Source organism: Chanodichthys erythropterus, chromosome 1 (genome assembly GCF_024489055.1).
Source record: "Chanodichthys erythropterus isolate Z2021 chromosome 1, ASM2448905v1, whole genome shotgun sequence".
NCBI lineage: Eukaryota > Metazoa > Chordata > Actinopteri > Cypriniformes > Xenocyprididae > Chanodichthys > Chanodichthys erythropterus.
This window is the reverse complement of record NC_090221.1, coordinates 17,341,971-17,366,978: the sequence shown is the minus strand read 5'-3', so window position 1 is coordinate 17,366,978 and position 25,008 is coordinate 17,341,971. Positions and strand designations below refer to the sequence as shown.

Sequence of the window (25,008 nt, the reverse complement as noted above, 5' to 3'; positions counted from 1 at the left end):
GATTAATGTTATTATTTAATATTATGTTCTTTAATATTAATATTATTGATATTTTAACTGTCCTCATCAATCAAAAACAACCATTGTGTTGCACACAAACTATAAAAAAATCATATTAATAATAATGATAATAAAAAGGAATATATATATAATTTACATACACACACACACACACACACACAACATTATGACCACCGACAAGTGAAGTGAATAACACTGATTATCTCTTCATCACAGCACCTGTTAGTGGGTGGGATACAGTCAAACCAAAATGTATTCAGACACCTTGAACATTTCATTCATTAATAGTTTCACTATAGTTTAAAAAAAATGGTAATAAAATATGACAAGATCTCAGAGTTAAACTGTGTCAGAAAAAAAATATCTTAATAATGCCAGATAACACTTAAACAAAACATGGTCAGGTCAAAGTGTGAATAATTTTTGGTTCCAATTTTTTTTTAATCAATTTTGGTAGTCCACTGTATGAAGATTTTTTGGGTATAATATGTCACAGTTCACTTTATTTTGCTATCCTCACTTACATAAATGAACTATAGTGTCCTGCACCCACTAGTATCAGAACTAATGGAGTTCATGCCTCGACGGCTCAGGGCTGTTTTGGCAGCAAAAGCGGGACCAACACAATATTAGGAATGTGGTCCTAATGTTATGCCTGATCAGTGTATATATTACTGTTCAGAAATCACAATGACATGGAAAAAGGATGGAATTTCATTGGTCAAAGTGTAGGCATGAATAGTTCAATATCTGTCAGTTATGAAACCATGGTACATAACCCAAAAAATCTGAACAAACTTTCCTTAAATAAACAGTATGATATTAGATTATCTACTGTAGAGACTTTAGTCTGTGGCATGAACTAGGATTACTGGAGAGCACATTACTATTGTTGGCAACTTAGAACAAATCCTTATTTCCGCTAATTGGCTCATAGGGATTCGGGCCAAAATACACTAGGTTGGCTTTGAAGGATGACAATCTTTGCATCTGGATCATAAAAGATTTCATCTATGCAAAGACAGATCTAAAAGGAAGCAGGAAGTAATTGTAGAAGTAGTTACAATGTTTAATAATATTGAACTGACCCAAAAAGCTCAGTGTGAAAATCTGGGTCTGGTGAGCAGGTAAGTAGCTTATATGCCGCTGATGTTTTAATTTGTGAAAATAAGTGTTAAAAATAATGTTACAAAAGTTTTGCAACACTGACATTAGACACAGTGATTATTTATATCAGATATGGTAGAATAATTAACTTTACTACAATTTGAATAAAAGTTTAGTTTTTCATTCTGCTAAGAGCCGCCCATAGGACACATAGATCAGGAGCACTGATCTAGATTTCACAAACTAGTTCAGTTTTGCTTGTCATTAAAGAATGAGACCACACAACTTAAGTACACTATTACAGTATGTTTTATATTATTGGTCAGTGGCAAACATATTGATGATTACAGTGCTACTAAAAGAAAAAAAAAAATACAGTCAATATAAATATAAACATCCTATAACTTCTGGAACCTTTAAATTGAGAATGTGCGTCTTCCTGAGATCATCCTTTAGCACTTAATAAGTTACAGTATATTGCACAACCTCTGTATAACAAACAATAAGAGCGTGATAATGATCTCCCTCAAGAAAAATAATAAGCATAGTGGTGCATTAGGACCTACTTGAGCAGGTAAAAATTTATGTTTATGTTAATAAGATAATGTACATTCTGAGCATTAATACAAATAATGCATTCTCACATTCAGACATACACGCACACATATGCTCTAAGAATGATTTAAGCTGCTCTGAATCCCTATAGGAGAGCACTAATGATTGACAGCTACATGAGCCTATGAGGCTGCTGACTGAAGCTAAGATCACACACCAGTGACAGATGATCAGAGGGGTAATTGTATGAGGGAAGTCGGTCCGGCCCGATCTGCTCTTCACTCGGTATCCTCAGCACAGCGTCCACCTGGAACGCTCTTTCCGAGTACCAAATGTAGTCCAACGTGGAGCAGCTCTCTCCGCTGGGCCGGATTTTCCAGCTGGTGTAGGGTGGCTCTGTAGTCCCGTCCTCACTCAAACACTTGTAAGCACTGTCTAGCCCCAGCGGAGAAGTCATAAAGCGCCTGTACACTTCCTCACTGGGCTCCGCGTTGAAATCCCCACACACCACCAAAGGAATACCCTCTTCACCGTCCCCAACCCTAGTCCGGTTTTCCTGATCCATCTCTGGGTACGACTGTGTGGTTATATCACGGAGCTGCTGGAGAAGATGAGCCCCCTGCGCGCTACGAAACGCCTCCCAGCCGCTTCGCGCTTTCAGGTGCGTTACTGCCACGCAGAAGACTCGACCTGTGAGTCTGCAGCGAAGCGTAGCCACGATAGCTACTTGGTTGGTTTTGAGCATCATGGCGGAGAGTCTGAGGTGAGTGGTGTGGAGCAGCTGGAAGCGACGGCGGTTGAAGAACAGAGCGCATCCGTCGGGGCCGTTGTTATTGTGAACATCCAGGCAGGGGGAGCAAGGCTTGGGGCAGAAGCTGCTCTGGTAGCCCAAGCTGGCGAGCACAGGCTGGAAAGTGTCGAAGTAGTGGTCCACCTCCTGCAGGCACAGCACATCTGGCCTGTAGGTAAGGATCTCTTCCAGTATGAGATATTTCCTCTCAGACCAGTTCAAAGCCTCCATCGGACAGCGCACAAAACTGTCCTTTCCTTCACCCAGAGCTACAGATTCACAAGAAAAATAAAGAAGGTTTGCATCACATTTTGAGCATCGCATGGTAGCATTGCAGTTAAAAGTGAAGTGTGTTCAGTCCTAGATTAATATAAAGATTAAAGGCACAGAATGAAAATAAACCTAAACTTTACTCACCCTCAAGCCATCCTAGTTGTATATGACTTTCTTCTTTCAGCCAAACACAATCAGAGCTATATTAAAAATATCCTCGCTCATCCAAGCTTTCCTGTAGCTCAGTGGTTAGAGCATGGCACTAGCAATGCCAAGGTCATGGGTTCGATCCCAGGGATTGCACATACTCAGATACAAATGTATAGTATAATGCAATGTAAGTCGCTTTGGATAAAAGCGTCTGCCAAATGCGTAAATGTAAATGTAAATGTATAATGTGAGTGACTGAAGGATGGGTTTTTGAAGTCCAAAAAATTCATCCATCTATCATAAACGTACTCCATTCAGCTCCGGGGGGTTAATAAAGGCCTTCTGAAGTAAAATAACGGGCTTCTGGTGTGACAGCCATACGCATTCGACTTGCGTCTAAAAAGTGTTAAAGGTGCTCTAAGCGATGTCACGCGTTTTTAGGCCAAAACATTTTTTGTCACATACAGCAAACATCTCCTCACTATCCGATAGCAACCTGTCCCCTGAACACACTGTAAAAAAAACACGGTCTCTGTAGTCACCACAAGCTCCGAAAACGGCAACAAAAACTACCTGGTGCAGCCTGGACCACGAAACATAATAAACACGCTCCAGCCAATAACCGACAAGAATGATTTTAAATGCGCGTTCATGACTGTTTCAGGAAACACGGAGGGGAGGGGGAGGGTCTAGCTAGCCTCTGTTTTGTTTGACAACACTTCGAACGTCAACAAGAAGTTACTCCACCCAGGATCGCTTAGAGAACCTTTAACTTCCACGACATAGTACACAATGCCATGACATTCTACGCTATGTCCCACATTATAACGCATAGAACGTCATTGTGTACTATGCCGCGGAAGTTTTTTGGACACGAGTCGAATGTGTAAATAAGGATATTTGTCTTACACAAACACATCGATTTGCTTCAGCAGGCCTTTATTAAGACTTTTTTGGACTTCAAAATCTCATCCTCCATTCACTCCCATTATAAAGCTTGGACAAGCCAGGATATTTTTTAATATAACTCTGATTATGTTTGGCTGAAAGAAGAAAGTCATATACACCTAGGATGGCTTGAGGGTGAGTAAATTATGGGGTAATTTTCATTTTTGAGTGAACAAAAGGTTTTTTTTAAACTGGGAGCCACAAGAGGGTGCTAAGGTCTCCTCAGGAATTTTGAAAAAAAAAAAAAAAATGTATAATACTAATTATAAAATAAATGATTTTTGGCTGACAAAGACAACTTCAGATATTAAAAATGTTTAAAGCAATAATTTTAAAATAATTACAGAAATGGACTTTGTTACATGCTTTATAACACTGGGCAGTAGTTAGAGATTTATTATTTTATTGCATGTATGTATGCATGTACATTACCATTGGCATCTTCAGCTCATATTTAAATAATTGACTTTAGTACAGTGACAATATAACATTATATTATTTAACTTAAAAATCTGTTTAATTTTCTTACACGGTGTAAATGGGTCTTTAATGCAAATATATAGTTGCCTTTATATTAAAAGTGTAATTTTAAAAGTGTAAAATCTCTTTAAGTTACCTCCTGTGAATCAACTATAAATCAAATACATGATAAAAGCTGACAGACTCTGTACCTTGTGCTAAGATGTTCCACTGCATGATGCGCAGGGGTGCGTTCTGCAGCGAACAGGGTCTGGTCATAACAAAGTCTCTGTGCAGTCGAGGGGGGCGGTTCCTCAAAACCTCCTCGCATTCACGCAACAGTGCGTCTGGGTCAGCCTGTTCATACTCGTATTCGTCAGGATCCACATGTGGGTCTGCCAATGCAGCGCTGCTCAAAGTCTGCGCCAGAGTACTGAAGAGTCTACTGCTGCTGCTACTGCCCATCTGACACACTGCAGACACACATCAAAACAAGACATGTTACACACACTCTGGCATCATTATAGAATAGTTTTTGGAAAACTATACAAATATTAAAAATATTCAAGCACTTATAATATACCTAATTATTATTAATTTTTTTTTTGCAGTTCACTTTAATAGTTCTACAAATATTGCACATAAAATCAAATAACATGAGGACATAAAAGCTGCATAAAAAATACATTTGCAAAATAGTTAATAATAGTTTTAGAAACTGGCGTCACTCACTTTCACACAGTACACATTATGTGAAAGAAGACACTCAAACCAAACAGCAGCCAATGAAGATATAAATAGTAGCGGTCCAGTACACTATGTATGACAATATAAACAGTAGTATGATGACAGCACATGGTATCTATTTAAAGTGCAGATAAATTAGGCCTAAAATATGTCTGATGTTGTTCATTATGTGTATTACTTGAGTTTGTCTTTATTAAATATGCAAACTTTATACACCTAGAGCTTGAACAAAACTGGATTATTTTGTTATTTGATACCTCACAGTGTATTGTTCAAATGTGGAAAAAGCACTTTAAAATCATTGATAAGTTCACATGATTGTGTGGTTGATTCTTTTGGGAAAAAGAGAGATGTCTGTGATGCCTCAACATCTGTCTGGGCTTGTTTTGAGTCTTCAAAAGAGGTTTAACTAAATATGAATGCACCTATTAACATTCTTGCATGGGCTTGTGTGCGTTTGTTGGCTTGTATACTATCTTCCCTGTTGAAAAAACAGCATATGCTGGTTGGGTATGTTTTGAAGCATGGCAGCAGGTTTGAGCTGGTTTATGCTGGTCCTTAGTTGGTCATAACTGGTTTAAGCTGGTCCTGAGCTGGTTATAAGCTGGTCCTGAGCTGGAGCTATTTGCTTAGGACCAGCACTTGACCATCTTAAACCAGCTCATGACCAACTAAGGACCAGTATAAACCAGCTCAAACCAGCTGGCATGCTTCAAAACATACCCAACCAGCATATGCTGTTTTTTTCAACAGGGAATGTATAGACAATATTTCATTAACCGCATTAGCAACTCAAACCTCAATGGAAACAAAGACTTTGGATGCTAGTTACAGATAGTTCTGTAAATTATTCATCTTATTAATAGACAACGGGTTAACTGCAGCCGTGGAAACTTCTGTCTACTGTCTGTCATGACAACTCAACAACTCACTACTCAAAAGATAAATTTTTATCTAGCAGACAGTAAAAACAAAAACAAAACAAAAATCAAATATTTGAGGATGGACTCTTTTCTTAGACCAGTAGACCAGTACTCTAGCAACTAGACAGCCACATGCTAAACCCCTCAGACCACATTAGCAACAGTACAGGAGTGTCTTGGTAACCACCAAAAACACAGTAGAATCAGTAGCAAGTTTTGCATGACTAAGCAGCACACATTTTCATCATCTTAATCTAACATTTACACTACCATTCAAAAGTCTTTTTTGTTTTTAAAGAAATTGATACTTTTATTAATCAAGGATGCAATAAATTGATCGAAAGTGACAGTAAAGACATTTATAATGTTACAAAAATGTATTTCAAATAAATGCTGTTCTTTTGAATGTTCTTTTCATCAAAGAATCTGAAAAAAGATATCAAGATTTCCTAAAAAAAATCATGTTTCAACACTGATTATGTTTCATGAACATATTAGATTATTAGAATGATTTCTGAAGGATCATGTGACACTGAAGACTGGAGTAATGATGCTGAAAATGTTGTTTTGCCATCACAGGAATAAATAAATAAATAAATAAATAAATACATATATATATTGAAATATTTTAAAATAGAAAACAGTTATTTAAATTGTAACATAATTTCACAATATTACGGTTTTACTGTATTTTTTATCAAATGCAGACTTTGTGAGCATGAGATGTTTTTCATAAATATTAAAATGCATTACTGACCCCAGACATATGAACGTTAGTGTACATTTTATGTATATTTAAAGTAATTCTGTTAATTTGCAGTTTTAACAGTTTATTTAACAGTTTTAATTTAAATTCAAGTACTGAATACTCAGGGCTGTTCATGACTAAGGTTGGTCATTGCTCAGTAATCGTTTAAAACACACAGCACCCATATCAATTAAATCCACCCATTCAATTTTAAATTTGTGGGTCACATGCATCTCTTGTATCAGGATTAAATTTAAACACACCATCTCTAGACACATCCACTGTAACTAAATCACTGTAACTGAATCAATGACTATTCAGGGTCTAAGGCCCGTCACTTTCTCATACATTTAGGTCTTATATTTTTCCGAAACACCTAGAAATGCATTTCTTTTAAAACTACCTCTTAATATTTCCTTTTCCACTGAATATCTCCGATGCAGGTGAACTAAAGCCACAATCTTCTTCTCTTTGGCTTTGAGGGAGTCCAGGACTAATCCAATGATATCCAGTATCCGATCAGTGGGTCAGTGTATGATACAAATTGACAGAGAGAACACCAGCATCCTCCCTTTGAGCTCTTTTGCTTTCGTATGCGAAGATTCTGGGGGCTGCGGATGTAACAGTGTGTGTATCTGCGTGTATGTTCCTACACAAAGAGGTTCCTGAATGAACTAGTATGTGTGTGCTTCCCCTACCATTCATTCTGAACAATGACTCATTTGAAAATCACGAGAGGGACCCGATGCATGCCTGTGCATACATGCACACATGGTCATGCACGTGGGTGAAGAGAACAGTTCAGGCCTAATTTAATCTACGGATTGAGGAAGACACTGTGGCCCATTTATTTTGGAATGCATAAATAGTTTGTCATTAGTTTTTCACGAACATTTTACAATAATGTTCAATTCTTTAACATTTTTAGGTATCATGAACCTGAAATGAAAAACATTTTACAGCATTTATTAATCTTAAATTGATCAAGAGTGACAATAAAGTCTTTTATATTGTCACAAACATTTCTGTTTCAAATAGATGCAGTTCTTTTGAGCTTTCATTCATCAAAAAAAAAAAAAAAAAAAAAAAAATCCTGAGAAAGCAGTTTCCACAAAAATATTAAGCAGCACAACTGCACAATGTCAGCATAATAATATTAATAATAAATGTTTCTTGAGCACCTAATCAGCATATTAGAATGATTTCTAAAGGATCATGTGACACTGAAGACTGGAGTAATGATCACAGAAATAAATTACATTATAAAATAAATTAAAGTCCAATATAATATAATATATATATATATATATATATATATATATATATATATATATATATATATATATATATATATATATATATATATATATATATATATATATTATATAAAATTAATAATTTTATTTATTATGAAAAATCACAATGTAACAATGAATATTTATAAAATAAATTTAACCTAGATTAATAAATGCTGGAAAAAATGTCAATTTTTATCTTAAATTTACTTTAAAAACTAATGAACTTTACTGTAAAGTTAAAAAAAAAAGTCTATCAGCTAAAACAGAGAAAAAAAATATAGGTATAGTTGATAGTTTGAAGCACAGGAAGAGTTTATAAAGCCTCATTACACAAATGATGAACATACACATCGCTGAGCTCTCTCCCCAAGCTCTGACATTTACCACTTCATTTGACTCATTATGTAAGATCATGAAGTGAGACTTGATATTTGCCTGCTGCATAGTGAGTCGTAACCTGTATGTGCACTTTGATGTCACATGAAGTTGATGAAGATGATGATGCACAGCACACAAACTATAACCTAAAAACATTATCATTACCACATGGCACAAGCTGACTGGCCTCTGCTGATCCTACAGCCAATGAATTTGCTTGCTCAACATTTAATCTTATATTTAATCTTAGGCTGCATCCGAAAACTTGTTTCCTCGCTGCCCTATCTGACAAAGACTTTGCAGGCAGCATTTGAGCACAAAGTTACCTCACAAAACTGATTTTGGACAGACTTCTGAGGCAGCATAATGGTTTAATGATCAACAGCAAAATAGTGTGTGCTTTGGTGATAACTAAGCAAAAATGTAAGCATTACAATAGTAATTTCTCGCTAGAAATACATCAAAAGTGAAAAACAATGGTCAAAAATCTACATTTATACACAAACTGACCACCAACTGCAACTTTTAGACAGCATCCTTCTTTTTTAGCTCAACTGTCACAGAATGGAAAGCACAGGGTTGTGGGATATGAAAGGCAGCGAAGGATACATCTATGCTGACTTCAAAAATCAATCAGAAGAAGGTATCACAGGAGACAGGAAGTAAGGCTAACTTTGGATTCGGATGTGCCTTCCTACCTTGGAATGCATCATCCAAAGGCAGCATTTTTCAGTTTTCGGATGCAGCCTTAGTCTGGTTCATTGTTTGCTGTAAGCTACTCTTACAGCTCAATATCAGAGTTCCTCTGAAACCCTCCACCTCCCCCAGCTCCACCTGCCTAGATCTGCTACAGGATCTGTGCATGTCCATTTATGCAGCAGCAGCATATCTTACATGCTCAAAGCAGCGTGTCTGCATATCTATTAGCAGTAGCAAGTCCATTCTTGCTCTGCAGAAGCAGCAGAAATAATCAACAGCAGCAATGTGGAAGATCTAGTCTGCCAAGACCAAACACATTAACATTGCCATATTCAATAACATACTAAAACTATTATTGAAATGACATTTAATGAGACCAGGGCTGTAATTAACATAGGCATTGAGGTGGACAATCATCATGGATTTTTCAGTGGCTAATTTTTTACATTTTACTTTTGGGCCATGCAAATATTGAATACTTGCTTTGCCTTGGATACTATGGTGTATATATATATATATATATATATATATATATATATATATATATATATATATATATATATATATATATATATATATATATATATATATATATATATATTTGCAGGCATTTTTGTCAATGCTTACAATGTCTTTGGGGAAAAATACCATTATAAATCTGAATTTTACAATGATCAAAATACTCTAGTCCCTTGCTATTAATACCCCAGCAATTACTGGAGATGCTTTTACTTGCTTATTAAGTCAAAATTACATAACATCACAGTTCCCAGTCCTGATCCAGGTCAAATCCCTTACACAAGAGCAGTCCTGCAGGGGCCTTTGTTCACATGGAGCTGGAATCACTTATCTGTTTGCTGGTTAACAACAACTTTTGGTTTAAAGTATCATGTGCTCATCACCTCCCATCTTTTCATAATTTAATCACAGACACATCTATTCACATTGTGTCCTTAATGCTACAAAGAAACTGCACAAATGATGCAGAGTTTGATAAATGTAACACAAGTCAAGAGAGCATATCTCACTCAGTTGGCAAGGAAAAACTGTTCACTATGAGGATCGAACCCTTTGGGGGCTGTTTAGGCTGTACTGTTCACTGACCTTTAGCTGGACTATCAAGTTACCTTCACTGTCCGAAAAAAAAAGGCACGGTGCTTGTCACTGGGGCAGTACCCTAAGGCACAAAGTTAAAAAGGTACTAATATGTACTTTTAACGTGCTAATATGTACCTTTAAGGGGTAAGTAAGGTACAAAGATGTACCTTTTCACTTTTGTACCTTATGGTACTGTTCCAGTGGCAGGCACCGTACCTTTTTTTTCTGACAGTGTGAATGCACACTAGTATAAAACAACAAACTCAACAAACAATATTAATAAAAACTAAATGTAATACTACTATAACAAAATTATTTCTCAAATTGTCTTAAAAACTGTATAAAAATCTAAAGCCACTTTATCAGTGCTGTTATCATTACCTAAAACTATTAAAATAATTTTTGGTAACTAAAATAAAGCTAAAATAAAATATAAATATTAGATTAAAAAAAACTTGAACTTAGTGAACTTCAATGGAAACTAGAAATGCTTAAGTTATACTAAAATTACTCAAAATAAAGCTGAAATTTAAAATAAAATAAAGCTAAATTACAACGGTTAATAAAAACCTGCACTGCTCTTCAGTGACAGATTTGTTAGAGAATTAAAAAGCACTATAATTTAACAAATGCATCTGAATAAAGATTATAAAATGCCTTTATAAAAAAAAAATCAATCAAAACTGTTATTAGGGATTTGGATTTGTGAGCTGCAGTGTGTTTCCACACCTCACAGGGTGTATGAGACAAGTCATCACTCTCCTACTTACTGTACATGAGTCATTTGTTATATCATGAGGGCCACGCTGAAACTATCACAAATAAATTTAGGCGTGTGTCTCCTAAGATTCTCCTCAGTACTCGCACACTACATCACAAGAAACCCTAAAAACTGAATTTACTGTCTCAAACCCGTAATTTATCTTTCTAGACAGCATTTTGTGCGTCATATGAGCATCATGTTACAGACAACGAAAGTCTCATAAGGCAAAGGATAATGTGATGAAATCTTAAATTAAATTACCTTGTAAAGAACCGAAAAGAACGGGTGATGAGTTGGACCTGGTTGGAGGAGGATGAACACCCCTGGAAAGTCGTGAGGCCGGAGGGCTGCTTATCTTCAGTGGACCGGGTTTCTTTGTATGTGTCCCCAGTGATGACAAACAGACTGCGGCCAAGTCTCGATGGAGTATCGCTGAACAGCGCCGGGCAGGATGCATTATTCTTAGGTTGACAGTCCCTCGAACCGCGGTTTAAACTGATTCACTTAAGCAAATTATGGCTTTAAGTTTAGCTAAGGAAGAAATAAGTTTACTAACATTTACAACACTTGTTTCGTTGTCTTTTCGCTGTATGGAAAAAATTGCCGGTAGAAGTTTCGTCATATTCCAGGGTGACACGTGAACTATATTTTGATAGGGGAGTTTAGCAGATTGAGTCTTCATGTAGCTACTAATAAAATCACGTAATGTATTAAGTTATTCTCTATATTAAATATTAATGATACGTTTATGAGTTCAACATTTTAAACAAATCCAAAACGCGTAAGATACAAAATAGCATCATGTTGTAACGCGACATTCACCTGCATTATAATGAATGGTTTAGCCCTACTGTCAAAGGACACCCCGTGCCTTTTCTGAAGTAAAAGCCGGACAATGGGAGGGGCTTGGAGCTACTCCCGCCAATCAGCGTCGAAAGAGCTGAGACGTATGGATATTTCGTCATCATTGACGTACATTGTGCGGTTTTCCTCCAAGACTACACGCACATTCCATTCCATATTTGATTACTTGATTTTCTTGTCATAGCAAGAATTACCTGGTAAGAAGAATTACTCGTAGCCAACTTCTTAGACACAACAATGGCCGAACATATTACAGCTTTAATAAAACGAAAGGCTGTTCTGTTAAAATATGTAACGTTATATCTAAAATTCGTGTGTACAGATTTAATTGTAGTGGGAAATGAGTGACAGATTGCTGCATGATACAAATAACCCATAATGTCTTTACTTATCCTTTAAAGGGTTAGTTCACCCAAAAATGGAAATTCTGTCATTAATTACTTACCTTCATGCCGTTCCACACCTGTAAGACCTTCGTTAATCTTCGGAACACAAATTACGATATTTTAGTTGAAATCCGATGGATCAGTGAGGCCTCCATAGCCAGCAATGACATTTCCTCTCTCAAGATCCATAAAGGTACTAAAAACATATTTAAATCGGTTCATGTGAGTACAGTGGTTCAATATTAATATTATAAAGTGACGAGAATATTTTTGGCATGGCAAAAGCACAAAATAACGACTTATTTAGTGATGGCCGATTTCAAAACACTGCTTCAGGAAGCATCGGAGCATTATGAATCAGTGTATCAAATCATGATTCGGATCGCAGGTCAAACCCGCAAAACTGCTGAAATCACGTGACTTTGGCGCTCCGACCAGCAGATTCGATACACTGATTTATTATGCTCCGTGTTTTGAAATCGGCCATCACTAAATAAGTTGTTATTTTGTTTTTTTGGCGCGCCAAAAAATGTTCTCGTTGCTTTATAATATTAATATTGAGCCACTGTACTCACATGAACCGATTTAAATATGTTTTTAGTACATTAATGGATCTTGAGAGATGAAATGTCATTGCTCCCTATGCAGGCCTCACGTTGCCATTGGATTTCAACTAAAATATCTTAATTTGTGTTCCGAAGATTAATGAAGGTCTTATGGGTGTGGAACGACACGAGGGCAAGTAATAAATTACAGAATTTTCATTGTTGGGTGAACTAACTCTTTAATGATCACTCTAGTGACTGTAGGCTCAGTTACTGCAATGTTTATGTCAGCAGAGTAGTCTATAATGATTAGATAATGACAGCAGAATGGTTGGCTGCTATTTTCAGACAAAATAACACTTCAAAAGGAGGGTTTCTCAAATCTCCAGTGTGTTCCAATAAGACAAGGTCATACTAAACCTTTGAACCATAGTGGAATACATGATTAGACTTGAATAGTAAATAAACAATAGAAAGTAAAATACAATCATTAACAGGACCAGCTTTTAGAAGATCAAAGGTCATGTGTGCCTAACATCATAGAGTTACAACGTGGCTAAAAGTCCTCTGAGTTGAAAGGTTGTTTTGATTTTTAGGGGCCTAAGATTAGGGTCATGGTGTCAAAATACTTGTAGTAAGAAAATAGCTTTCCATAATACAAAGGAATAGATTTAGGTCTTTACAACTCATGTTTGTTAATACTTCATTAATCATTAATTAGTCTTTGTCCCTCATTTTGCCTTAATGCTGATGTGGTGGATCTGTAAACACTGGATTATTCGGGGCCATTTTAAAAAATGTATATGAGACAAATAGTTTTTTCAAGTCAGGATGATCCAGAAGTGGTTGTTATGTTCGCCTCATTTGCAGCCACCTGATCAGCAAAAATGAGAAATCCTGTGAAAAGACTGTCAGTCCAGAATGGATCAAAAAACAGTCCATTTTGTTCTGAATAGAAGATCTGAAGCCAGACCTGATCTCCTTTTTGTAGTCTGAGTATTGTTGATCCTGAGGCCACATCGTAGTTTCCTGTGTTAGCGTCAAATGTTCTGATCTTGTACTGGCCATTGTGAACAAGCCCAATTGCCAGGTGTTTGTTAGCCAAAGTGATGTCATATGTGAAGTAATACACACCAGGAATCACACAGTTAAACTTGCCACTGGTGACATTGTAATGGCCACCCTCGTTCATTAATATCCGGTTAAAGCGAATGGGCGTGCGTTCCTTGGGATAGCTCTTGGTTACTGCTACCGAGAAAGCTGATCGTGCCTCTGTTCCACAGTCACAGCCCCCGAGGGCACCAGTTTCCCCCATATCTCCCATCTCTCCTTTAATCCCAGCGACTCCAGACACACCAGGTGCCCCACGTACCCCTTTTAGGCCTCTTGGCCCTGCCTTACCAACAAGTCCTGGGAGTCCTTGTTGTCCATATTTTCCAGGGTTACCAGGACGACCTTGTTCACCTGACATTTGAGAATAAATATTCACAAATCTTTTATCACCTAATCTGAAACAATACCCAATAGATCTTCATTGTTTTTTTGTTTTTTTATCCAAATGTGATTTCATATTTATACTTAAATATGTTTTTAAAGTGACCTTGAGCTACAGATACTACAGATAAAATTAATATAAATAAAAAATAATATAAGAAAGGACAAAAGAAAGGACACACTATTGAATTCTACAGTTTTATGTAACAGGACTTCATCTGGTCCTTGGCAGGTCTTAAAATAAGGTAAATAAACCTCAGATGAACATAAACATGTGACATATTACACCATGTCATATTTAACAAAAATTAGGCCAAATTGGAAAAGCTATGGGTGACAAACTAAGTACACCCTTACTGCTTCCATAGGTATTAAGAGGGTACGTAGCAGTCAAATGCTGCTAATCAAATGTCCTTGATTGATTGATCATCAGCAAGTGTGACCAACTCTATAAAAGCAGAAGTTTTGGCAGTTTGTTGGTCTGGAGCCTTCAGGTGTGTGTTAACACAATGCCAAAGAGGAAAGACATCAGCAATGATCTTAGAGAAGCAATTATTGCTGCCATCAGTCTGAGAAGGCTTATATGGCAATTTTTATGGCAAAGTCCATTACAGTGAGGACGATTATTCACAAGTGGAAGACATTCAAAACAGTTGCCAGTCTTCCCAGGAGTGGACATCCCTGCAAATTCACCCCAAGGTCAGACAGTGGAACACTCAAAGAAATCATAAAAAAACCCAAGAACTACACCCTCAGACTCTACAGGCCTCCGTTAACATGTTAAATGATGATAGTACAATTAGAAAAAGACAGGACAAGTATGGAATGTTTGGAAGGGTTGCCAGGAGAAAGCCTCTTCTCTTTAAAAAGAACATGGCAGCTAGGCTTAGGTTTGCCAAGTTGCAAATGAACAAACCATAAGATTTGTGGAACAAAGTCCTTTGGACAAAAAAGACCAAAATGGAGATGTTTGGCCATAATGCAGAGCACATTGGCGAAAACTAAACGGCATATCAGCACAAACACCTCATACCAACTGTCCATCACGCTGGTGGAGGGTTGATGATTTGGGATTGTTTTGCAGCCACAGGACCTGGGCACCTTACAGTCATTGAGTCGACCATGAACTCCTCTGTATACCGAAGTATTCAAATGTGAGGCCATCTGTCTTACAGCTAAAGCTTGGCCAATATTGGGTCATGCAACAGGACAACGATCCCAAGAACATCAGCAAATCTACAACAGAACGGCTGAAAAAGAAAAGAATCAAGGTGTTGCAGTGGCCCAGTCAAAATCCAGACCTCAACCCAACTGAAATTCTGTGGCAGGACCTTAGGAGAGCTGTGAATAAACAAATGCCTACAAACCTCAAAGAAATTAAGCAACGTTGTAAAGAATATTGGGCCAAAATTCCTCCAGAACGATGCAAGAGACTGAAAATGTCATACAAAAAATGATTCCTTCTACTTGTTTCTGCTAAAAGTGGCTCTACAAGCAATTGAATCATAGGGTGTACTTAGTTTATCACCCATGGCTTTTCCATTTTGGCTTTATCTTTGTTAACTAAATAATGACACAGTGTGATATGTAATGTGGTGTTGTTCATTTGAGGTTGTATTTTCCTAATTTTAAGACCTGCCAAAGACCAGATGATTTTTATTATGTTCCGATACATAAAACCATAATTTTAAAGGGTTTCCTTTCTTTTTCACATGACTGTGTATCAGATAAAAATAAAACAATAATTAGGTTTTTATTTGAATATTGTTTATATTTAAAGCAATGGATATTCCCATAGACATACCTTTCTCTCCCTTCTCTCCCCTGTCACCGTCCTTGCCATCCTGGCCATCGACACCTGGCATCCCCATCTTGCCTACACTACCGCTGGGACCTGCTGTACCTGGACTCCCTGGAGGACCCTGAGGGCCTGGCAAACTGCAACTAAGCTGAGATGAATGGATGGTGAAGTTGCGTCCCTTCTTGGATGAGTCTACAGTCAGCACAGAGAACAGAGACAGCAGGCAAACAGCCAGCGGTAACTGATGCATGATGCAGCTGTGCCTGCAAACAGAGCAGATGGGGCCAGATTTGTGTTCTGGGGAATTTCCATGGATTTCCTGTATATACATATACAGAGTTGTGCACAGAAACAAGCACCATAAATCACATTATATGCATGCAGGTTGTAACGTGAGTTATTAGTAAACATTTAGGTTTTAATTAGGTAGTAAATATAAGTAACTGACCAAAGAACACAATTTAACATTAAAGCATGCATTGGAAAAAAGCCTCACCAGAGGAAAGAGATTTGTGTTGCAATGCAAAGAAAAGGTCCAGCTGCCCTTCTGGCCAAATCAAAAATACAGTATATAAACAAGACTTGTGAAACGATTGTATCTTACATGTCCTCCACACAACTTTGTAAGCATCCACCCAGTTTTAGCACAGACGTGTTCTGCCAGATAGTTCATCAATGATGTAATTCAACAAACTGTGGGAGGGGATTCATTTGAAAACTTATCACTCTTGTACTTTACTTCTTCATCCCACAAAACAATGAAAAATGGCTTTAGCTACAAAAAAAAAAAAAACAGCTATGTAAAGTGTGCCTTTTTACATCAAATACTCAGAACACTTCTATTTGCAAAATAACTTTGGCATGGATTGCAAGTTGAATAAAAGCATAACAAAACCAAACATGATTTAGGTTTAAATATAAATGTTTAATGTCAACTACTGCTCAGGTTATTTTTATTATGATTCCATTTAAATACCTTGGAAAGGGAGAATGAAACATATTTTGTTAAATGAAAATGGATGATTGACCAAACATAACCCATTTGTTATTTATTTGGCTCTTTATAATTAAGCGACTAATAAAACACAGTTTATGTACTTTCAAAATGAAAACCACATATATTATTAGGAAAAAAAAAAAAAAATCAGATTTACTACTTGCCCAAAAACAAAGTACACAACACGGATTTATACAAAGCGAAAAGATTTGCAAAACTGAAGCTGCTGGTTCTAACATGTGCTACTAAGATAGGACTTTTCTCATGAATAGTTTAAAAACAAACAAACATTGTGTAACACTGATTCAGCAATATCAGATTTTACAATAACTAAAACTATGACATCTCTGTGGTTGGTGACAAAAGACATTTATGTTTTCATTCACTGCCCCAGGAAAGAGGCCATGGGGTCATCGGCTCTGTAACGTTTCATGCGGAAGGCTTCCATCTCCTCCTCTGTGGGTTCACGGACTTCCATTAGGCTGTTGTATGGCCGCTTCCTTTCATCAACCTGCATCAGTTCAGCCACCTGCTTCAGCCTCTGCTCCTCCGCATTCAATGCCTGCACAAAAAAGACATTATTTTCCTTTACAATAGGCTTCGTAGAGCACAGATGCATCTAGCACATGAAGATACGCGCGCGCGTGTGTGTGTGTGTGTAATTAAAAAGTAACAGCCCACCCACCTTCTTCAGCTTCTCTTTCTTTTTTGCTTCATCGTCCTCATCACTGCTGTCAGAATCTCTGTGTTTCTTGCTCTTTTTCTTCTTCTTCTTGTCTTTCATTTTTTCCTGGTGCATCTGTGAATTTTTTTTTAGTTTAATACAATCATCTTCCTGCCATATTTCTCTATTATAATCATATCACAAGGAGAAGGCTGTTATTGTACCTGTAAAAGAGTCTTTGGTTCTTCACTCGTTTGAGCCTCCTCTACATCCTCTTCAAATGGAACACAAGAATTACTCTGAAAAAATAAGATTTAACAGATTTGTATAGAAATAGATACATGATACAAATAGTATGTATTTAATAATAAATAAAATAAAATAAAATAAATGTTTTTATACATAATTCATAATTTAAAAAATATATATATTTTGTTGCCTGTATTACCAACTCATGTGTCACATCCAGTGTATTACAAGTTGCAATGGATGGTTCCATTTACAGGAACTATGTTAGATACTCACCATTACTTTTTTGCCAGCTTCCCCGGTACAGTAACTTTGCTTCACCATCGAGTGGCAGCATTTGTAACCCCAATATCCATCTTTCCAATATGATCCCCAGATACACTGCAAAAGCCAAAGGATTTTTTTTTTTTTTTACATTCATTATAAAAATCCAACATTATTATGTAGCTCCTCCAGTTATGCGACACTTCCAGTAGTGCCAGCTAACATACTGTGTGGTTGTTAATGAGCACGTCCTCCTCGTATTTGGAGCAGGCCACAGCCTTGTCCTGTCCCTTCAACACAGCCCCGTGACGAGAATACTCCACATACTCCTCTGTCTGAGCCAGAAGAAGCTCTCGCGGAGGGGCGTCCAAGTGTTCCTCCCCACCGTACTGCAGAGAGGTGCGACATGAAGCCATCAGCACACGAGCAGGGGAAGGAGAAAATTTTGCTATTTCACTTATCAACAAAGGAGATTCTATACTTTACCCTTTCCAAAATAGTCTCTTTCTGTTTCTCTTTGAAATCGTCCTTTTTGACTTTGTAGGACTGATGGAGAAGCTCCAGCTTGGTTGGATCTGCCTGGAGGTGAACTTCAGATCCCTTCTCATACGCTTCCCAAGCAAAGACTGCAGAAGAGACACACAAAAACAATGCTAGACAAACAAGCACTGAAAGTACTTTTTAACATCAGGTAATAAGGAATTTATGAGTTGACAAACTCACGCTGCGTCTGGGCCATGGAAATGGTGTCTCCAGAGTAGCGCACAAAGTTGTCTCCAGCATAACCCACCCTGCCAAACCAAACTCATTAGTTTGAGGACACAAGGAGACACAACTAAAGAAACAGGCACATTTAAATGTTTCATTACGCCACCTATAATGATATTTTAGTGATTTTTTTTTAGCTTCCTAGAATTAAGGAAGTTAAACACATCAGCTTCTCTGGCATTTAGCAGACTATTTTCATCCAAAGCAATTTACAATCCAATTCTTAAGGGGTTCACCCAAAAATGAAAATTCTGTCATTAATTACTCACATCAGTCTCCTACGCTGTTCACATAGTAAAAACAGTGCAGTGCTTCCGTGTTAAGTCCGAATGCCGGCTCAGTATTGGCTGATGTTGTTAATGTGAGCACCACGACATATGCGTGTAATGCTGACGCAGGAGCCGGCCAATAATGAGCTGGTGTTTTGACGTAGAACCCGGAAGTGCTGCACTGTGTTTACAATGTAAACAGAGTATGAGACTGACATGGAAGAGATGAAATTGTTGAATAAAGTTATTTTTGTTTTGTTTTTGCACACACAAAGTATACTTGTCGCTTCATAACATTAAGGTTGAACCACTGTAGTCACATGGACTATTTTAACATTGTTGCTGTCTATAAGCCGGTCAGAAAGTTCTCGGATTTCATCAAAAATATTTTAATTTGTGTTCCGAAGATGAACGAGGGTATTACGGGTTTGAAACAACATGAGGAAGAGTAATTAATGACAATTTTCATTTTTGGGTGAACTAACCTTATAATAGTCCCATTAGAGCAACTTGTCTTGCTCAGTGTTGTGCAATGTGTTGCAAACTAAATAACTCTATAGTTAGTGAAACACCCCTACTTAGTACACAATCTGCAAGCTTCCTATAAGAAGCCCTGACACAAAAAGTGATGTTCATGGGCAGTCAACTTCAAATTAACATTCACATCAGCACACTTCTTTTGATAGCATGAACAGGAAATATGAAATGCACCTACTCTTCTGGAATCTTTCCAGTGTTGGAGTATGGGTTTTCCCTCATGGCTCGAGTCTTGGGATCATAGTAGGCTGAATTTGGATCCAGATTTCTGAGGTACTGTAAAATAAAGACAGCATTAGTTAAGAAAAACATGGTACAGCACTTTGTGGTAATAATATTAATGTGTACTCTTATGCTACTACTACTAATCATGCTGAGGAAACCCTATTAATCCTCTTTATTAATCATACTTATGGGACATTTTTATGGGAACATTTAAGTGTGACTTTCTTTTAGTTCAGCTGCCAAAAAAAACCCAAATAGTGTCATGCAATTAATTAACATGCATCGGCAAATTTCAAGTTATTTTTACCTTAGCGATGTCCTCCCGGATTCTCAGGTTTCTAACTGTGATTCGTCTCTTGGAGTCAAAGTTTTGTCCGGGCATGTCAAAGTCATCAACATATTTGTCCTCATCCTCATCTTCACTGCTGTGATCCTGGACAGGGTGAGAAAAAAGTTTGAGCGAAGAGGCTTTACAAGTTAAGTTCTATTAAATGTACAAAGATTAATTTGAACATGTACCTGTGCTGCATCATCATCAAGATGCTTCCTTGAATTCTAGAAGTATGTTAAAACTTTAGTTAGACAAAGGTAGTAAATATCATCAAATACAAGGTTATAACAATCATATAATAATATTTTATTGCTATACTGTAGTCATTTGTGTGGCAATTTTTTTCTGCATAGTTACAAAATGAGTGTGGAAAAACATTAAATTGTGAATACTTACAGCTTGATCCATTAGTTTACCAGAAGCTAACTCCTCCTGGAGTTTCTGTGCCTTGAGTGTACGCTTGGCCTATATTATAAAAAAAAGAAAGAAAGAAGGGATTTTAAAATTAGGCATGCATTATTGAGGCCTATACCAGTGGTTCCCAAACTTTGGTAGAGAAAAATATTTCCCTTGAGAAACTTAACTCCAACAGGCTTCTCTTTGTGTTCGTGATGTGAAGTCTCTAAGTGGCTCTTAACTTGTTTGTCTTAATGCTGTCAGAAGCTAATATTTTGAGCCACGCATCACACTGGCTTTTAGTATGTAATTTTGTCCTTGTTGTTGTTTTTAACTTTGCTTAATTTGTGTATTCTTATTTTTATTGTTGTATAGCACTTTGGTCGGCCTGCGGTCATTTTTAAATGTGCTCTAGAAATAAACCGAACTTGAACTTTACTGTTGGGGATTTGTCATGACCCTTCCAACAAAATGTATGACAGTGGTCATGTGACAAAATTATTTGCTGAGAATAAAACTTCAGTGAGTCTGCGTCAAAAGCCTATCAGTAAAATCGAATAAACACAAATACACAAAAATCTTCAAACAACATGACTTACCAGATCAACTTTTGAATATTCCTCTACAATGCGCATGTGCTCTTCAGGATCGTACCCATTCCAGCGATCCCTCTTTCCATCATAATCCATTGAGAGCTGAATCTGTTGGTGCTCATCTGGTGCCATGCCTGTTCCAGAAAACTTTGCTCCAACCTTTCTGGGTCTCTGTGAAAGACATTTCAAAAGATTGAACCATTCAAAAGTTTGGGGTTGGTAAGAGGTTTTTATGTTTCTGAAAAAAGTCTCATATATTCATCAAGGCTGCATTTATTGGAACAAAATCCCAATAAGAACAGTAAAACAGTACTACAATTTAAAATAACTTTCTAGTTTAACATAAGAACCACTGCAGTCACGTGGACTATTTTAATGATGTTTTTACTACCTTTCTGGGCTTTGAAGGTGGTAATTAAATTGTTGTCTATGGAGGAGTCAGAGGGCTCTCGGATGTCATCAAAAATATCTTAATTTGTCATTTTTGGGTGAACTAACTCTTTAATATTTTTGTGTAAACCGTGATACTTTTGCATCATTATGAATTTATATACTGTCAATTTTTATCAATTAAATGCATATTTGCTAAATAATTTAACATGATTTCTTTTACTGATCCAATACTTTTGAACAGTAGTACATAATACATAGTATTCAGTAGTAATAAGCCTGTATTCCATTCTGAAGGTGGCCTATGAACTTTACCAACATATAAACAACATCACAATACATATTATAAACTCCTATTTACCTCCAAACAGTCTTTCTTCTTATGTGTTATGGCACCACAGTTTTCACATGCTCCTTTTCTGAATTTCGTGCTGACGGATTTCTAGTTGACAGGGAAGCAATCAGAAAGTTTCAGAATCAGTTTTAGACATTAATTCACTTTTATAACTTATGTCTATTTGGGTAAGGGAAGCGCTTACTTCTTGTACACCCCTCTTGTACCAATCTCCGATGGGTGCAAACTGACTCTGTTTTTCTTCCTGGGGTCTCTGGTGCTTGAGGGTGGGTCTCTTCGATGGGTCAATGTACCAAGGCACGGATGAGATGTACTGGGGAATATGAGGGTTGATATCCCTGGTAACAAAATACTGCGGTCAGGGAAAGAGTTACAGGATATATGACAACAATAAAATAAAACACATTCAATTTTTTTTTTTTTTTTAATTAAAACAACAGTCCTATCTATGGTTCAGTGCATCCTGTTCAAGTGTTATTTCCATACGCTCTGCTCAACATACTTGCCCTCCTCGTCAACTTCAGCTGGAGCATTTCCCAATTTTCTCTGTTCTTCCAGCTCTTTCTTCTTCCTCCAGTCTTCTCGGGTCATTTTCTTTGGCTCTTCGAGATCTACGATCCCCTCCGTCACTTTAACCTCCTCCGTCGACATGATCTTCAGCTGCACCTACATATAAAGACATATATTCCGATATCGCAAAAACATTTAGCTCTGAAAACAGTGAATGTGAAAATACACTCCCCGTGATATACACACGCAAAAACAAAGACATCTTTAAAAAGAAAAAAAGTTCAAAATCTGCTGTGATAAAGAGTAAGTTAGATATCTGTATAAACGGCACAAAATTACATAGAAACCAGACAGTTATTTTAATAAAAAATATTGATTGCGTTATGTGTATTATTTACAGCTACATTTACATTTAACGTTAACATAACTTTAAAACTGACAGCCAGTATCTCTTACACATCAGGCTTTAAGTCAATAAGTCGTTAACTTACCTGATGTCTAGTGAAATTCAACAGACGATGATAAATATTTTACACCCTGATCAGTCGCTTGTTTACAAGCGTGTTGCGCGCACTTCCGGGTGACGTGACGTCTTCCTGTCTTCCTCGCTGTGACTTGCTGCATGTACTCTGAGTGTCAGTGTCGCCATCAGCTGGGCTGAAGAATCACTGTGGTCAAGAATGGAAACTTACAGCCGGACACTCACACGGTCTCTAATGAACTGAGCCGTGGGTGGGTGTTGTTCCAGAAACCTGTTTGAGGAAGTTCAATTTCAGATGGTACTTTTTATTCCTCACAATTACTCATGCTGCAGCAGGGTAGAAAACGACTTTGCTGTTCTCCTCCAGAGATGTTAGAAGTGCTTATGTTACTTAATTATAGTTTTGTATTAGTTTTGTAGTGATTTAGCAAATTCATTTTTCCAAAGCGACTTAGGAAATCACAAGGTTAAAGGTACAATATGTAATATTTTTGCAGTAAAATTTTCAAAAACCACTAGGCAAGTGTTATATATTTTGTTCACTTGAGTACTTACAATATCCCAAATGTTTCCAACTATTTGTAAATCGTGAGAAAATTGCAATTTTTATCCAAGGCTCCGGGACGTGTGAGGAGTCGCATGTCAATTGCGTCATACCCGCCTTAACCCTCGGTTTTTGGTTTTATTTTGTGGAAACCATGGAAACACCAAAGACGCTTTAAAATATTACATGTTTTAATAGACAAGGGAACAACTGTTTTGATATTTTTATAGACAGAAAATGAATTATTGTTATAGCTCAACACGTTTAAATTTATTGTTTAAATCAAATTTTCTTGATTTTTTTGCGATTATCATGCTTTACCATGCCTCAGAGAAAAACACTATTTTGTGAAGTAGCTAACATATCATAATCAGATGCAGCTTTATTTTTAGTAACAGTAATACAGTATTTTCTCTATCATACAATACATTTTAAAATTAATTTTATGCCATTTATCAACACAAGCCATCCAATATTTAATATGATATTCTAAAATCGATCTATCTTACTGCAGTGTGTAACAGTGTCTCACAGTAGCTGTCTGAGCGAACGCACAGAGTAACATTATAACATAATTTTCAACACTCTCAAATATATCTAATATGATAAACAGAGCTGCATTACCTCATACTCATGACCGGAAAAGCGGAAGTGGCGCCGGCGGCTGTGGCACAATAAAACTTCTGCTGCTCGTGTGTCGTGCAATCGCTCCAGTGGCCTCGTTCAGCTCCCACAACACTCAGTCCTGCTCTGCTTCATACTACAGTAACGTTAATAATCACATCCATGAACATGATTTCTTCCCGACTCTAATCCCTATTCCTTTGCACCGTCCGTTGAGCTGAAGACCACATGTCCCAAGATTCCGCTCTCAAACTTGGCGTCATCAAACTACGCCTTTGTTTTGAATAGGCTTCTAGCGGCCAAAATTATTACATATTGTACCTTTAAGGGTATTGTTAAACAACAAGTCACAATGAAATGCACTAACATAAACAACCTCAACACTCAAAATATTGTAGAAATGTTGCCACATTGGTAGAGTTAATGTTTTTTTTTTTTTTTCAGTCTGAAAATTAGTTAAAATTACTACCAGTACTGGAGGCTCAAAAATTTGAATTGTGGTAACACTTTACAATAAGGTTCATTAGTTAACATTAGTTAACATGAACTAATAATGACTTACATTTATACAGCATTTTTTAATCTTTGTTAATGTTAATTTCAACATTTAGTAATATATTAGTTAATACACTGTGAACTAACATGAACAAACAATGAACAACTGCATTTTCATTAACTAACATTAACAAAGATTAGTAAATACAGTAACAAATGTACTGCTCATGGTTAGTTCATGTTAGTATAATATATGTTTAACTAATGAA

At 36.9% G+C, this 25,008-nt stretch overlaps 3 protein-coding genes across 6 annotated transcripts; all 3 read right to left on the bottom strand.

Moving 5' to 3' along the window:
* Window positions 1-1,406: 1,406 nt before the first annotated feature.
* Window positions 1,407-11,760, bottom strand: nocta (nocturnin a). Of its 2 annotated transcripts, none has more exons than XM_067388850.1 (3): window positions 7,125-7,684; window positions 4,516-4,776; window positions 1,407-2,742 (listed from the first exon to the last, which is right to left on the bottom strand). In XM_067388850.1, the coding sequence occupies exons 2-3, from the start codon at window positions 4,766-4,768 to the stop codon at window positions 1,856-1,858; spliced, it is 1,140 nt and encodes a 379-aa protein (XP_067244951.1). In that variant the 5' UTR covers window positions 4,769-4,776; window positions 7,125-7,684; the 3' UTR covers window positions 1,407-1,855. The 2 variants fall into 2 exon arrangements, with proteins under 2 accessions (XP_067244951.1, XP_067244950.1); XM_067388849.1 differs by lacking the exon at window positions 7,125-7,684 and adding an exon at window positions 11,219-11,760 and having other exon boundaries at window positions 1,410-2,742.
* Window positions 11,761-12,991: 1,231 nt separating this feature from the next.
* c1qtnf2 (C1q and TNF related 2) lies at window positions 12,992-16,856 on the bottom strand. Of its 3 annotated transcripts, none has more exons than XM_067388844.1 (3): window positions 16,652-16,856; window positions 16,051-16,310; window positions 12,992-14,216 (listed from the first exon to the last, which is right to left on the bottom strand). In XM_067388844.1, coding segments are annotated over exons 1-3 (900 nt in total). In that variant the 5' UTR covers window positions 16,654-16,856; the 3' UTR covers window positions 12,992-13,578. The 3 variants fall into 3 exon arrangements, with proteins under 3 accessions (XP_067244945.1, XP_067244949.1, XP_067244939.1); XM_067388848.1 differs by lacking the exon at window positions 16,652-16,856 and adding an exon at window positions 16,544-16,577; XM_067388838.1 differs by having other exon boundaries at window positions 16,051-16,856.
* A 113-nt stretch (window positions 16,857-16,969) lies between these two features.
* On the bottom strand, window positions 16,970-23,301 carry slu7 (SLU7 homolog, splicing factor). The gene is made up of 16 exons (XM_067388828.1): window positions 23,087-23,301; window positions 22,588-22,751; window positions 22,270-22,423; window positions 22,092-22,172; window positions 21,347-21,511; window positions 20,748-20,816; window positions 20,540-20,575; window positions 20,328-20,453; window positions 19,974-20,071; window positions 18,945-19,012; window positions 18,708-18,847; window positions 18,449-18,610; window positions 18,234-18,338; window positions 17,933-18,007; window positions 17,730-17,843; window positions 16,970-17,606 (listed from the first exon to the last, which is right to left on the bottom strand). Exons 2-16 carry the CDS (start codon window positions 22,734-22,736, stop codon window positions 17,427-17,429), a joined length of 1,722 nt encoding a protein of 573 aa, XP_067244929.1. The 5' UTR covers window positions 22,737-22,751; window positions 23,087-23,301; the 3' UTR covers window positions 16,970-17,426.
* Between the last annotated feature and the right edge of the window lie 1,707 nt (window positions 23,302-25,008).